The sequence below is a fragment of the Trachemys scripta genome, chromosome 7 (genome assembly GCF_013100865.1).
Source record: "Trachemys scripta elegans isolate TJP31775 chromosome 7, CAS_Tse_1.0, whole genome shotgun sequence".
Taxonomy (NCBI): Eukaryota; Metazoa; Chordata; order Testudines; family Emydidae; genus Trachemys; species Trachemys scripta.
In genome coordinates this window covers 120,315,991-120,331,062 of record NC_048304.1, presented here as the reverse complement: position 1 = coordinate 120,331,062, position 15,072 = coordinate 120,315,991, and the positions used below count along the sequence as shown (strand labels likewise).

Here is a 15,072-nt window from a genome sequence, read left to right as displayed (position 1 = left end):
GCATTTAACTCCGATGGGAATCAGTGGGCATTTCCTTGGCACCTTGAAGGATCAGGCTCCATGACTGCAGCATACTTTCCCCTATGCACAGAATAGTTCGTAGCCACAGTGTCTTGGTTACCACGCCGTGGGGGCTATTCCTGGTTTGGGCAGGGATGGTGTCCCTAACCTCTGTTTGCCAGAAGCTGGGAATGAGCGACAGGGGATAGATCACTTGATGATTCCCTGTTCTGTTCATTCTCTCTGGGGCACCTGGCACTGGCCACTGTCAGAAGACAGGATACCGGGCTAGATGGACCTTTGGACTGACCCAGTATGGCCGTTCTTATGTTCTTAAGGTTTAACTGCTCTAATGAGCTCAGTTCTGCTATGCCAAAGGTCACCACCTGAAAAAGACATCTTGCTTTGCTTTCCCGGCCAGGAAAATCCCGTGGGTTAACATCTACGCTCAAGTCCAGCACGACAAGGAACAGGAGATGATCGGTTCCGTCAGCCAAAGCGAAAGTGCCCCCAAGATCGCACTGACCGAGTTCACTGACCCTGAGGAGCTAATGGAGAAAGAACTGGATACGCGGGTTATAGGTAAGGCACGACTGCCTCTCGGTGAGCAGTGATCAACCTGGAGAGCACGCTGGCCCTGGAGATACTGGCAGAATCCAGGTCACCAGGGTTCAGGAAAGCAAATGGACAATGGCCTGGGTAGCAAAGGCACCTCAGGGTGTGAATGGGATGGGACACCTCGCTGCAGGGGGTCCGTATTCACATGCACAGAGTTGAACTGATGGCCACATCTTGGGTCAGGAAGAATTTCCCCTCCAGAGCGGGGAGCTTAGGTTATGTTGCATTTTCCTCTGTTCTCGGCCTTTTCCATACTGGGATTCCCCCTTCCCAGCTAGCCGGGACCCCACTGCCGTTTAGCAATGGGTGATGGCTTATTGGGGAGGGGTGTTGTGAGCCTCCCACATGTGTGTGATCTTGACTCCCATGATGTTGGGGTGGGGGATTCAGCCCAAGGCTGGGAACCCTAGAGCAAGCCCAGTTAGGTTCAGGCGGGCTTATCCCATGTGATCAGTTTCCTACTATTGCAAGAAGTGGGGGTACATCCCCCCACCGCCCACCGAATTCTCTCCCTAGGCTCGGCCTGTGTCCTGCTGCACTGTGGCTCATCTGTACCCATTGCCCGTGGGCAAGAGGCGACAAACTGGGCTGTTTCCTGAGCTACCCTGACCCTTTTCTCCCTCTTGTCTTCCGCAGGAAGCATCTCGACAATTGCTAACAGCGAAAGCACAAAGGAAATCCCCAACTGCACTAGTGTTTAATAGCGAGAATCCACTTGGTCTACAGCATTTCTGGCTTTTTATTTGTAATTATTATTATTATTGTTATAATTATTATTATTAAAAAAAGAAAATGATGCATCATTATCATCATTTGGGGGCGGGGCTGGGGAGAGGTGTTTTGTTTACCAGGGCCACATTCATAAACAGCAGGTAGATGTTCAGCATTTGGAAAATTCCCATTGGTTAAACATAACGATTGTAGGCCGAGACTACAGGGCTAAGGGATTTGAGTGCCCGGTTTAAGTTAAAATGACTGGGAATCATGTGTTTAAATCTCCTAGGTGGATCTGAACACCTCAGCTGAACTGTTGCAGGCAAACGATCCACTTCCCGCCTCCACACCCCACAGTAAATGAACAGCCTAAGACACGGGTGTTGACTCTGCAACATGCGGAGTGCCCTCAGCTCCCAGTGACTTGCAGGTCTTAGCCGCATCGGGCCCACTCAATTGACTCTCCTTGTCCTTTGATGGGGAAACAAACCGAGTGATGTTAACCCTTTGGGCTCTAAAGCTGGCGAGCGGGATGCACAACTTTATGAATGAGGCTCCAACCTGTGCATGTGACTAGCGAGGATACCGATGGCATACTGTAGATAATTCCAGTGTAAATAACTTTTTATTTCTTGGGAAATAATTTAATGTTTAGTAAAAGAAAAGTTTTCAAAAAAAACCCTACACCCCCACACAAACACACCAACCAGCCCACCAAGGACCCCATGTGAGTTCTTGCGCGACACATGGGTTCTGAATATATTCCAGTTGTCTGTCGTATTTAACTCTTTCAGCTCTCTCTGTGTTACACGGTGGTGTTTCTTTTTGCATAACAGGAAGGATTTTTTTTAGGGGGGGAGGTGTGATTAAGAAGAGGGAACGAGGATTTCATAACACCCCTTAACAGTGTGCATTGGGTTTTCACCCCAGTCCTAGAGCTAAGCCACTGCCTGTAGACTTCCAGTGCAGAATCTGGTGTCACTGGGTCGAGAACATGACGGAAGTGAGGAGAAAGGATCTTGATCTCAATGATGGGCAAACCTCAAAGTAGGTTTGAACAGGCTTCCGAAAGCCGGGCCTGATCCTACAACCCCTTCTCGCAATGGGCCAGATTCTGATATCCTTATTCGCACTGAGGAGTACCTTTGAGTAGTCTCTCTGAAGTCACGCTCCGGAGGAAAGAGCACTTCCATGAGAGTAAAGGTATCGGAATGTGGCCTGACGCAATGCTGCGTGGAATTAGGGACCGTTTGGGGGAATAAGGGTTACAGGCTCAAGCCTGGTGCAAAGCTGAATCTACATTTTCTCCAAACCCCCTGAGACTGCAAAACTGAGCTGGGGGTTCTCCTAGAAAGAAGCTTCCTTACCGGGCTTCCAGGGCAGCTGCTTGCAGGCCTGGCTGGAAATGCTGCACGAACAACTTTTGATGGTTGGTGCTGCCTGGCCAAAACATGGCATGAGGAAAGGCGGCATGAAAACGGGATCAGAGGATGGGAAGTTCTCTGCAGGTTTTAGAACCTTCTGACTCTTCGGTTCCGGTTCCGAACTGGGAGAGCGTTCCGAGCAGGAGGAAATGGGCCCAGTCCTGCCAGGGCCCAAAGGGAGCAGAGGAGAGTGCCTGGCTGGGGCAGTTTTAGGAGATGCTCAGCCTCTTGCAGGATTATAGAAAGCAGAAATGGGCTCTAAGTCAACTCCAGCTCTAAGCCTCCCTGAAGTTGGAGTGTTTGGATACAGCGTTCCAGTTCGTCTCCAACGTACCCGCAGAGCTGAGCAGAAGGCTAAGATTTAAAGCACACTGGAAGTGTTACTAGCGTCACATGCTTGGGGTTCTGTTCATCAGATGAAAGGTGGTTCAAAGATCTTTGTGGGGAGAAAGGCTGGGAAGAGCCTCGTGCAACGAAAAAAACAGTTGCTATTTCAAGATTCAATCAAACCAGGCAAATTTAGGGAAATGGCATTGTGTGAAACGTTAAAGCAAAACAACCTCAAACCACCGCTGCTCCCATTCTAATCCGCCACTTAACACGCTTGAGGTCCTTTCCATCAGTTTAAAAATAATTTCCCTCACCCTGTCACTTCTGCTCTAGTTCCTGATACAAACGGGAGACTGATGGCTGTGCTTTCCTCTCTGACCTTGTGTTTCCATCCATCACATGTGCATACGCTGGTTCTGTGACGGTATCCTTGCGACTGAAACCCCAAAGTGTTTTACAGTAATGGGCCAATCTGCTGATAATACTGCCACAGCAGGGCCATTATTTTCAAATATGGGTGGTGTGTGTGTGTGTGTGTACCATTTGGCGGAGCTTTTGTGAGCGGCTGAGCAGAGAAATAGAACAATGGGCAAACCATTGTACCAAATTATTTTCACTTTGAACATTTTCAGAGAATTTTACAGATTTTTTTTCAAGGTGAAATGAAATTTTTCATTTGGAATTGATTCAGTACAAAAAAAAAATGCATGTGGGGTTCCTCCCCCCCCCCCCACTTCACCCTTTTCTGCCTTTTCCCCCTGCACATTGGGGTGGTGGGGAATCATGAGAAGGGAGGGGAACCCACCAAAAATTATGCTCCCAAAACTTCTGTTAGTCTCAAAGGTGCCACAGGACCCTCTGTTGCTTTTTACAGATTCAGACTAACACGGCTACCCCTCTGATACTTGACACCAAAAATTAGTAGTTTTGGTATTGGGGAGTGCTGGAAAACAGGACCATTTTTGAATGATACAAAGATTTGGCACCAAAATCGCCGTATCGGTCACAAAGCCGTGTTTGTGTTGAGGGAAGGTTTCAAGCATCTCTAATCCTGAGCAAACCTCAGCTTCCGTGGGACTTAGTAGGAACCAGGGGGGTTGATCCAGAGCCTCCTGAAACCAACGGGAGTTTCTCCACGGACTTCAATGAGCTTTGGATCAGGCCCTGAGACTGCATGCTCACGCGCTCCCTCTCTTAGCGTCCATCACCCAGTCGCTGGGAGGTGTAGTTCTCCGCTTGGGGAGACATGCACACGCTAGCTCTGCTCAAGCTAGCTCCTAAATATAGCAGTGTGGGCACAGCAGGGTGGCGTGGCAGCTCAGGCTGGCCACCCAGATGGCAGAGCTAGCACATCTGGGGATTCACCTCCTCGCTGTGGTGTAGTTATAGCCTTAGTGGGGCTTGGCCCCCTCGCAGGATTAGGCCCTCGGTTCAGCCCGTCCCAAGTGCTTTTTATTAAAATAAAAGAACAAGGGGCAAGGAGCACTGAGCTATTTGAAGCCCTGTGGCCCATCTGGGCCATAATGCTGGCTGAATCTAGCAGTTCCATATCACCCTCCCTCACAGCTGCTGCGGAAGGGGGTGTGGCTGCGGTAAGGGGCGTGGCCAGAGCACACTTGTACGCCGGTAATCCCACCATCAGTTAAGCAGCCCTGAGGTACATCTAAATTGCTCCAGGAGCCCAACCAGCCACTGCTTAGTCCTGGGGACTGGGGAAGTGCAAAGGTGGCACAAATCCTCATGCTTCCCTTTGGCGCCTGCCTGTATCACCCTTGAGGAGCAAGGTCAGAACCTCCGGTTTCTTTTGAAGAGTTAAAAAAAATCCCTCCTTTTATGTTGTAAGGATTAAATGAGGCAGACAATTGCAATACTTCTATTAAACACGGGAATACAAATGCATGTCATATATATATACATATATATAAATACTGTTCTTGGTTTTCTTGTTCCATTTGAATATTTCTACTGTAAAAAAGGCAGTGGTTTTGAAATTGTTGAAAATAAATGTATTTTTGTACATCAGAGCTACCCACGGCTGCTCTTTCCGTCCTCGTCCTTGTCATTCACCAGTGCAGCCCTGGCTGCTTCTGCTCTGATCCCTCTGCTGGAGCCTCCGGAGGGTTTGCTTGCCCTAGACCAGAGTTTCTAAATGGGTCGGTCGTCACCCCTGCAAGGGGGCAAGTTACGAGGCATTGAAAATGCCATTGCACTCCAAAGCAAAGAAAAAAAATCTAGCCCTTAGCTGCACCCTCTCACCTATCCAGTTGGGTGCAAGTCTTAGTTTTTGGTTGAATGGCACCATATTGGAATGAGGCCCCTTTATATGCATCTGACTTGTTAACCGTAACCTCAGCAGGGTACTAGCGTGGCATGTAACGCCACATGGGAGCAGTGCTGTGTGTGTCCCTTGGGAGAAGAGGCCTTTAAATCAGTTAGGGTGGAAAAATATGAATTAAAAAAAAAGTATCCTTCCCACAGTGGGGCAAGGAACCAGATCAGAACGCCCCCCAAAACCAGCCCTCCTCGCCAATTACTGAACTGCTTAATAGCCCACGCTGGGGGCCAGGCGGCTAACTTTCGTCCCCAGTGGGGCTGAATCTTGGCTGTTGCTACTTACCTTGCGTATTTGCTGCTGCTATACCATTAGCAATGCTTTATTAAGCTAACTCTCCGTAAAGCAACATAGTGCCCCGACAAAGGCTCTTTGTGGTATCCTGTCTGTGCCGTTGGTAAAGCTGCTTGGAAAATCTGAAATGACACATTTGCCCTTTGGAAAATAGCGCTGTGTTACCATCACATTTTTCCATGAGGAAAGATTAATTTCTAATACCGCGTTCTGCCTCAGTGCAGGGGGCTGGACTAGATGACCTATCGTGGTCCCTTACAGGCCTACATTTCTACGTTTCTACGGTTCAGCTACTTGGCCATTGGGGAAAAAGCAAAGTGAAATGTTTTGTTTGGGGATGACCCAAATCAACTTAATGTTAATCTTTGCCTTATGGGTGCCTCCTGGGAGTTGTGGTTTCCACTCCCATGAGCCAGTACAGTGGTTCAGCCACAAATTGAGACCACAGTGCATCATGGGAGATAGAGAACAGGGCCCATAGCGGGGAGGCGGGGGAAGAGACCCAGAAATACAACTCTCATCAGGCAGCCCGGCCGCTCATACAGAGCTATTGATATGGACTGTAAAACTTTTGCAAGTCCCAAACTCAAATTGCTGAGAACTTTTATTTTTGTGAAAAATTTTGATATTTCAAATTTCATCGCAATTTGGGACAAAACTCAAATATCCAAATAGTTTCCGTGTAATAGAAATGCCGTGTGTTGGTCACTTCCTGGCGCACCATTGATTTGGAAAAGGCGGAACCCCCAGACCCGCCATCCAGTTCACCATCTGCCTTTCAAACCAGGAGGACTCTGGTTATTAAGCTCTATCAAAGCCCCATTCCACTGCTGACATATTAGTGTAATACAACATCTGAGAGCTATTCTCCTGTCATGTATCACAGGACTACATCAGCAGACTGGCAGCTGACAAGCACCCAAGTTTTAGTGAGGGATCACAGCGGTGAAGTTTTCCAGCGCTGCTTTGCCTTTAAGGAGAGAGGTTGGTCTGGCAGGTGCAACACAAAGAAGCCAGCGCTGGAGAGCTGTCATTGAGCTTTCAAAGCCTTTAAATCTAGCTTATGTACGAGGTTGGCTGAGGTGTTATAATTAACAGGGCTGCCGATGCTTCCATCAGAAACCCGGGAGTAGGGGTGGAAGGGAGTTAGCCCTTCACTCAAGCGTATTCAGCTGCGATTTGGCACACAACTATAGGTGCAGGGTTTATGTGCGAGAGGCAGTGAAAGTGCTCCTCTGAGATTTGCCAGTGTCCATTACAATCCTGCCCCATTTCAGATGCTTCATGGTGTGTGGGGCCAGCTACATTTTGAAAATGAAAGTTTGTAGGAGCCTATCAGAGAGGGGAAGAGGCAGGGTTTTGGCGGGGCGGGGGAGGGGTTGCCCTTAGTAAATACAAACGGATCTGATTCGCTGCTTGCTTATGCCAGTTGTACTTGTGCAACTTCGGGGAAAGTGACCCCTGATTTACACCAGCATGAGTACCTCTGTGAGTCGTTTACATTCCCACTCCAAGGCAAGACTCACTCCCCTTTAGTGCTAGCTGGGCATGGCAAGGCGTTGGAGGGGCAACATTTAGAGTAGTTTGTAACCAAACAAATTAAATCCAATATAAACCAGGGTGGGGGGGGAAAGACAGAGGTGACCGGTTATGAAAAAAGACAAGAAACATTTTCACGTCCCATCCTTTTCAAACTGTCATGATAAATCTGTGTTTGCCACAAAAACCACAACGGCAACCTGTTCAGGCAACCCTGGAACCAGAAAGCAAAATTGATTCGCAACCAAAACGTGACACGGACCAGGTGCATGCGGCACAAAAGGCACAACGTGCTGTGACTCACCAGCACGCCCGGTGAAAAGGAAACGAGCACTTTATCATTAGCAATTATTCCCCTTGAGGGCCCCATTTTACTGGCTGCGTCACCCACAGCATGGAGAGCCTTTCCCAGCCTCACTGTCTCGGTACTATTCCCTTCGCTTGCAATGAGCCTGGGTAGTGCTAGGAATACAGGTGAGGCCACTTTTTAACGACCTGATTCTTTACCTTGATAGTGTCTCTATAACTGACGGTCTACTGGTTCCAACAGCTCTGAACCCTATTCGAAGATGTTGCGGGACTTTCATCATCTTCACTTCCCTTCCTTGACTATGGGCCAAATTCCTGCTCTGACCATCACTTCTCCCCGCCCACCGCTTGGGGGTGTAATGCAAATAATGAAAAGGATGCAACCTCCCTCTGCCCCGAGATATTCGCTGGAATCCACTAACGCAAAGCTAGCCAGGGTTAAATCCATAGGCATTTCAGCACCTAGGGATGAGTTCAGGGGCAATGGGCATTCTGGGCATTTATGTCAGTCTCTGAGTGTTAATAGATGTGGGGATGGAGCTGAGAATGTATCTCAAGCGGCTCTTTCAGTGAGCAACATGTTAAATAACCACAGGGACTAATCCAATTAGGGCCAAGTGGACTGGTTTGGAAGAAATAGGAACTGCATTTTTCCCGCTGACCCCCAGATTTGGGGATGGTCGCTCATGGCTGGTGCTGCATTTGTCTTTAAGCATAGGGTTTGTTTAATTACTTGCGAGCAGAGCCGGGGTATGGGGCGTTACCTGATCAGTTGGTAAAGCACCAACAGTATTATAACCCACGTAGTCTCACTAGTGAGATCCTCCTTTTTCTCTCATAGTATGGCCTAGTGGATATAGCACTGGATTGGGACCCGGGGGGTCCTGTTCCTAGCTCTGCTACTATGCTGCTGGGTGAGTCACTGAACTACCCTGAGCCTCAGTGTCCCCATCTGTAAAATGGGGACTAATGTTACTCACCAGCTTGGCACTCTACAGATGACACACGCTGGATAAAGCGAACGAGCGCATTAGTATTATAATGCCACTGACTAGCAGACGTTGGGAGCGTGCTCGATGGCTGCACACATACAAATTGTGCGTTAAAAGATAAAAAGCCAACAGGTGGCCCTCATGAATACACAGCGCACGTAGCCTGTGGGTGCCATGCCTTGCAAATGGCTGTCGCTGTACAGTACATCCCAGTCGTGAGCAAGAGCGTGGGACTAAGCCAGTCGAGACACTGACGCATAGAGCAGGGCTGTGTGCACGGTGCACGTCGCCTGGCTCAGAACGCCTTGTGGGGCAGGACTAAAAGGCCCATGATGGCGTGGGTACATGCTAGCCTTGGCACGTGAGGCGGATTTCCCTTTTCTTCTGGTTCTTACCTAAGGGATGGGCTTCTCCCTCAGGCAGCAGACTGGGGTCACTGGGCTGACTCCCGAGGACATAGATGCCACAGGGCCAGCCCTGCGGTTCGTATAAATCAGGGCAGCTCCCTTGGCAGCGATGGCCCTATGCCTGTTGACACTGGCTGAGAAGCGGATGTGTGGAAAACGCTCCCGTTATCAAAATGTAGCGGTTCTATTTCGTGGGGAGGGGGAGCCGCTTCCCCCTCCACCTTTCGAGTCATTAACGTGCCGCTTGCATTTTTATAGCCTATGACTACCGGCTACTTACACAATCACATGCGCTCAGGGGGATGTGGCTAACTGGGCCCCATTGTTGGCTGGCGTAACACAAATCTTGCCGCAAAACACTGCATTTGGGACTGCAACGTGCTGCCCTGCCGGAGGGCGTGAACGCAGCACACGGAGCCAATGGGTCAGTGCCAGGTGCCTCATTAGCCAGCCCTGGCCCTACTCACCCATTAGCTTCCTGAGACACGGGGTTGGGGGTCGAGGTTTAGTTAAATGCTCATAGCCAGGATCAATGGAGGTTGCTTTTGTAACTTGGGCTCAAATCCTTAAAGGTATTTAGCCAGCTACGTCCTGGTGATTTCAGTGGGAGTCAGGCACCAAAATCCCTTTAAGGGGCCAGGCCTCAGAGCTTCTTTATCCCGTATCTTTTTCAGTGCACATTGCAAAGTAACCCTTTGTGCACCCTACAGGGTGCAAGTTAAACTCCCTGGGGAATAATACAACTAATCCTAAATTGTATTAGTCCCAGTTTTAATGGTAGGGCATCTGACACACAGTGTTACATTCTGTATAACAATAGCTTAACGCCTCCAGTGCAGATTTTTAATTGCAGTCAGAATCAGCCATTAAAGCCTAGGTCCTCCCGGGTATATCGGGACTAAACTCCTACTGAAATCACTGGGAGTTAGGAGCCTAAATACCTCTGAGGCGCTGGGCTTAAGTGATTTGCCCAAAGTGCCAGCATTAGAACGTAGGGGCCTGAGCAACTTGTCAGTGGCTTGTGGGCTCAGATCATTGGAGTGCCATCTCCCCCCCTACATACCTCTCATCAGCCCTTTCACTTCTATCCTAGCATGCTGGAACCTAAGATAACACTGACGTCTGCATGGAGGTGGATGAGGCCAGGGTGTGTGGGCCAGGATCCAGATTTCAGGTAGGACAGGGTTTGGAACTGAGGCCGAGCCAGGGATCGGATTTGGCTTAGCCGTTCTGGTATTATCCTGGCTCTCGTTTTTAAGCAGAATTAATGACTGCTCAAGAACAGCAGCTATAACGGTTTTTAAGGCTTGACAGCTGGTCAGCCAGTCAGATCACTTAATTGGTTTCTTGCTCCCTCACCTTCCAAAGCTGGGCAGAGTCGTGACTTGCAAAGAAACACAAAAGGTGAAGATGTTTGGATCAAACCACCAGCAAGGAGTTTGGGTAGTTATCTGAACGGCTCCATCTGGGCCAGAACGCAGGTTGTCTTGGAAGGTTTCCAGTACTGCAGAGTCCTCAGGAACCCGACTTTGCCACTTGGGCAAGTCACCACTCTGTGCCTCGGTTTCTCCTCCTAGCCTGTTTATATAACACATCAGCTGTTTGGGGGCAGGGACAAGTGACTCCCGGAAGCAGCGGCATGACTCCTCTCTAGCTCCTACACGTAGGGGCAGCCAGGGGGCTCCGCTCTGCACACTGCCCCCACCCCAAGCGCCACCCTTGCAGCTCCCATTGGCCAGGAACCGCAGCCAATGGGAGCTGCAGGGGCGGTGCCTGCGGATGGGGCAGCGTGCAGAGCCACCTTGCCACACCTCCGCATAGGAGCTGGAGAAGGGACATGCCACTTCTTCTGGGAGCCGCTTGAGGTAAGTGCCACCCGGAGCCTGCACCCAAACCTCTACCTCATCCCTGATCCCCCTTGTGCCCTCTGAACCCCTCAGTCTCATCCCAGAGCACCCTCCTACACCCTAAACCTCTCATTCCCAGCCCCACAGCCTGCACCCCCAGCCAGAGCCTGCCCTCCAACCCCCTGCCCCAGCCCATACCCCCCTCCCGTACCCTGAACGCCTCATTTCTGGCTCTGTCCCGGAGCCCACACCCGTAGCTGGAGCCCTCATTGCCTCCCACACCCCAACCCCCAATTTCGTGAGTATTCATGGCCCGCCATACAAGTTCTAGTCCCAGATGTGGCCCTTGGCCCAAAAAGTTTGCCCACCCTGCTCTACAGCCTTCACTCAAAGCCAGTTGGCATTTAGCTCATGCAATAGAGGCTCATGCACTACGCTCCAGAGGCCCCAGGTTTGATCCTGCTTCCTAATGACTGGGGTCTGCCAGTGTTACACTAGCACCCCAGGGCCCTCATCCTTGCTCTGAGCCTGCATGCACTACGCTAACATTACTCAGTGCACATTCACAATGACCCTAACCCAATGGCGCTGTTGTTTTGGGGGCAAAGAGAAAAACATCGTTCTAGCCGCAGAAACTCCTTATTTCGACCCCGCCTCCAATTCCACCGCCCGGGGAAACGGCTGTATTTTTGGCAGGGGTGTGAATGTCGTGGCCTGCCTGTCACTCCACAAGTGTTCTCATGCCCCGGTCAGACGCTTGGAACAGCCATTCACAGCTGTATCTACTTCATCTACTTTCAGGGACCCATAGTCTTGGGGAGAGAGGCAATAGCAGGATCTCATATAGACTTATACATATAAGATGCTCAGCAGTGTAGACAGAGGTGGGAGTCGATGCTGCTTTAAAGTATTCAGCACAGCTGGCCCAGAAGCCCCACCCCCTCACATTCACCTTTAACTTGCAATGCGGCTTTGCTGAACTGTTAGGGATGCAACCAAAGAATTCCTGCATTTCAACATTTGTTTCAGCCACCGTCTGTGCCGTGACAGGGCCCGGATTGCTAGTTTATGTTTACTCCTTCTGCTGCCCTGCCACCGCCTCACTTCGTCTTTCAGTCTTGGTTAAGGGGAACATGACCATTGTGGACTAGTAGATTAGCCAATTAAAACCCATGTCTCTTTGCTTCGCTTTTTCAGGCAGCTAGAAGGCTTCGCAATCACCCTCTTCTCATCTTGCGCTTTTTTATCTGGTGTGTGGCATGAAATAGAGCTCAAGGGAAAGGCCGTGTAATTGTGACTGGCTTGTTCTGTCTCACTTTTAAACAGACACACACCGCTCCCTAAATGATGCCGGCTTGTTCAGTCACTGCTCACCTGATGACCTGGACAGGACTTGCCAACCCTCCGGGTTTGTCCTGGAGTCTCTGGGAATGAAAGATGATGTCATGGGATGACACCTCCAGGAATACAAAATGGGCAACCCTAGACCTGAACAGGATGGAGATAGGACTCAGTCAGTTGCACTGTCATCCTCGAGTGCTGATCTTCTTGGGGACATGTCCCACCAGAAGTTTGCTTCAGCCTGTGTGCTGATGGGGTAGAGCAGCTAGAAAAGACCTCGATGTATGTGCCCTGCTCTTCCTCCCCCTGGTGCAAATGAGAGGAGAACCTTGCCCAGAGAGCTTAAGGTACAAAGTTGCAAGCGTGGCCATTGCATTTGGTGCCCAACTTGAGAGACAACCCTTGGCCTGAGTTTCAGGGGTGCTGGGGGTCCACCGAGAACCCCAATACTCTGACTTGTCTCCCTCTCTGTATTTCTAAAGCACCCCTCCCCCCGCCACAAGGCTCTCAGGCAAACGCCAGCCAGGAGCCAATTGCTACACCCACCGGCACCAGTGGAATGTTGTTATCTCTGGCGTCCCCGCTCCCAACCAATGGTTGCTCTGGTGCTACTTCTCTGGTGCTGGGCCTGCGACCTCCTTTTAGTTATGCAATCCCGTTTCCAGAGTGATCCCACCCCGCTGAATAGCACCACAGACAGAGACCTGTGGAGCCTGACCCCAGCCGGCTAGTGCGCAAGTTCGAAGGAGCTAGTTTCATACCCAAACTTGTTGTCAGCCCTTATGCAGGAACAGTAGTAATCTGTGCTCTTCACACACACGTGGGGTTGTAGGCAGGGGGGTGTTTGGGGCCAGGTAGCGCTGTTGAGCGGATGTAGCACGATCATAAGGGGCTCACTGAGTGGTGGGCCAGTTTTCCTTCCTAATTATCCTGTCTTGCCGCTGCCTCAGCTGGACAACCAGTGAATTCCTCAGCAAACACATCCCGCTCCTTTCACTGAAGCACTAACTACTCGCTGTGCTCTTCCTAACGCTCACAGCTCTATTATGATGGGTTGGGTTCTCCCCTGCTGTGCCTGAACAGTTCATTAAAAGGGCGGGCGGGATGGGGAATCAATTGATCTCGGTCAGGGGCATAGTTCTGTTTTACACGTTGCCCATTTTTGACAGTCCACCCCAGCTCCTTCACGCTTTAGGAGAATGCAGCCGCTGCTCACCAGGCCTCCCGTGACAGCAACAGAGAGACACCAGCCAGTGTGTGCATCACAAGATAAGCTCCCTCGGCTGTGCTTGTGCTGCTAAACTGGAAACCTCCCAGGGAGATTGGATGGCTTAATCAATTGGCAATGAGGCATAATACTTAGTCCTGCCATGAGTGCAGGGGACTGGACTAGATGACCTCTCGAGGTCCCTTCCAGTCCTATGATTCTATGATATTCACCTTTTACCTCCAGACCTGCGCATGTATCCCAGATCAGTTCAGACCGAACGTCCTCACTCTCTGAAACCTTTTGCGGAGTCTGTGTGAACTATGTTGCTTGTCCCGCTCCAGTTCATTTTGGACATGCGCTTTCACCCTGCTCAGGGCCGGCTCCAGGCACCAGCCCACAAAGCTTGTGCTTGGGGCGGCACCTGGAACGGGGCGGTGCGGTGCTCCGGCTCCGGCCGCTGGGGAGAGTGGAGCCGCGGCGGGCTCTCCGCCCTCCACCCGGCGCTCTGGCCACGGGGGAGAGCGGAGCCGCAGCGGGCTCTCTGCCCTCCTCCCGGCGCTCTGGCCGCCACTCCGCCCTCCCCCCGGCGCTCTGGCCACGGGGGAGAGCGGAGCCGCAGCGGGCTCTCCGCCCTCCGGCCACCGGGGAGAGCGGAGCCGCGGCGGGCTCTCCGCCCTCCTCCCGGCGCTCTGGCCACGGGGGAGAGCGGAGCCGCAGTGGGCTCACCGCCCTCTTCCCGGCGCGCTGGCTGCCACTCCACCCTCCCCCCGGCGCTCTGGCCACTGGGGAGAGTGGAGCCGCAGTGGGCTCACCGTCCTCTTCCCGGCGCGCTGGCCGCCAGGGAGAGTGGAGCCCCGGCCGGGCTCTCCGCCCTCCTCCCGGGGCTCCGGCCGCCAGCGGAGCCGCGGCAGGCTCGCCGCCCTCCCCCCGGCACTCTGGCCGGTCAGGGAGAGTGGCCTGCGGCCGGGCTCGGTGCCCTCCCCTGTCACACTGGGGGGGGGGGGGGGGGGGCGGGCGGCGGGAGGCTTTTTTGCCTGGGGCGGCAAAAAAGCCAGAGCCGGCCCTGACCCTGCTTCTCCATTGCCCTGCACCGGGTGGAAGCATTAATGCCAGAGCAGAATGGTAACCACTTCTACTGGTGGTCATTTTCTGCTTAATCTATCAGCCCCCATAATCCTGCTGCCCTCCCAAGCCACCCAAGTTAGAGGAGATTTATCAGGGCGAGAGAGGGATTTGATTCAACACGCCTGAGTTTAGGAAAGTGCAGAGCCTGAACAATGTGGTTCGGATGTTACAGGCTTGGTTTTGACCAGGAAAAGTGCTGACATCTAGACGGCGCTGAGCTAACGTGCTAGTTAAGCCAGATCTAAACTCAATCTTTTTCTAGTGTAGCTGCCACGTGACATCTCATGGCTGGGACAGAGGGTCCAGTGGCACCTTTGAGACTAACAGAAGTATTGGGAACATAAGCTTTCGTGGGTAAGAACCTCACTTCTTCAGATGTCTTGCATCTGTGAGGTTCTTACCCACGAAAGCTTATGCTCCCAATACTTCTGTTAGTCTCAAAGGTGCCACAGGACCCTCTGTTGCTTTTTACAGATTCAGACTAACACGGCTACGCCTCTGATACTCATGGCTGGGGTGAGTTAGTTGGTGTCGGTCCTGCTTTGAGCAGGAGGTTGGACTAGATACCTCCTGAGGTCTCTTCCAACCCC

At 51.5% G+C, this 15,072-nt stretch overlaps 1 protein-coding gene across 1 annotated transcript in view; it reads left to right on the top strand.

The window, feature by feature from the left end:
* Positions 1-4,231, top strand: part of SORCS3 (sortilin related VPS10 domain containing receptor 3) — a 461,180-nt gene extending 456,949 nt beyond the window's left edge. The window contains exons 26-27 of the mRNA XM_034776996.1: positions 422-582; positions 1,255-4,231. Of these exons, the coding sequence (XP_034632887.1) occupies positions 422-582; positions 1,255-1,319 (226 nt within the window). The 3' untranslated portion in view covers positions 1,320-4,231. The remainder of the gene's footprint in view (positions 1-421; positions 583-1,254) is intronic.
* Positions 4,232-15,072: the final 10,841 nt, after the last annotated feature.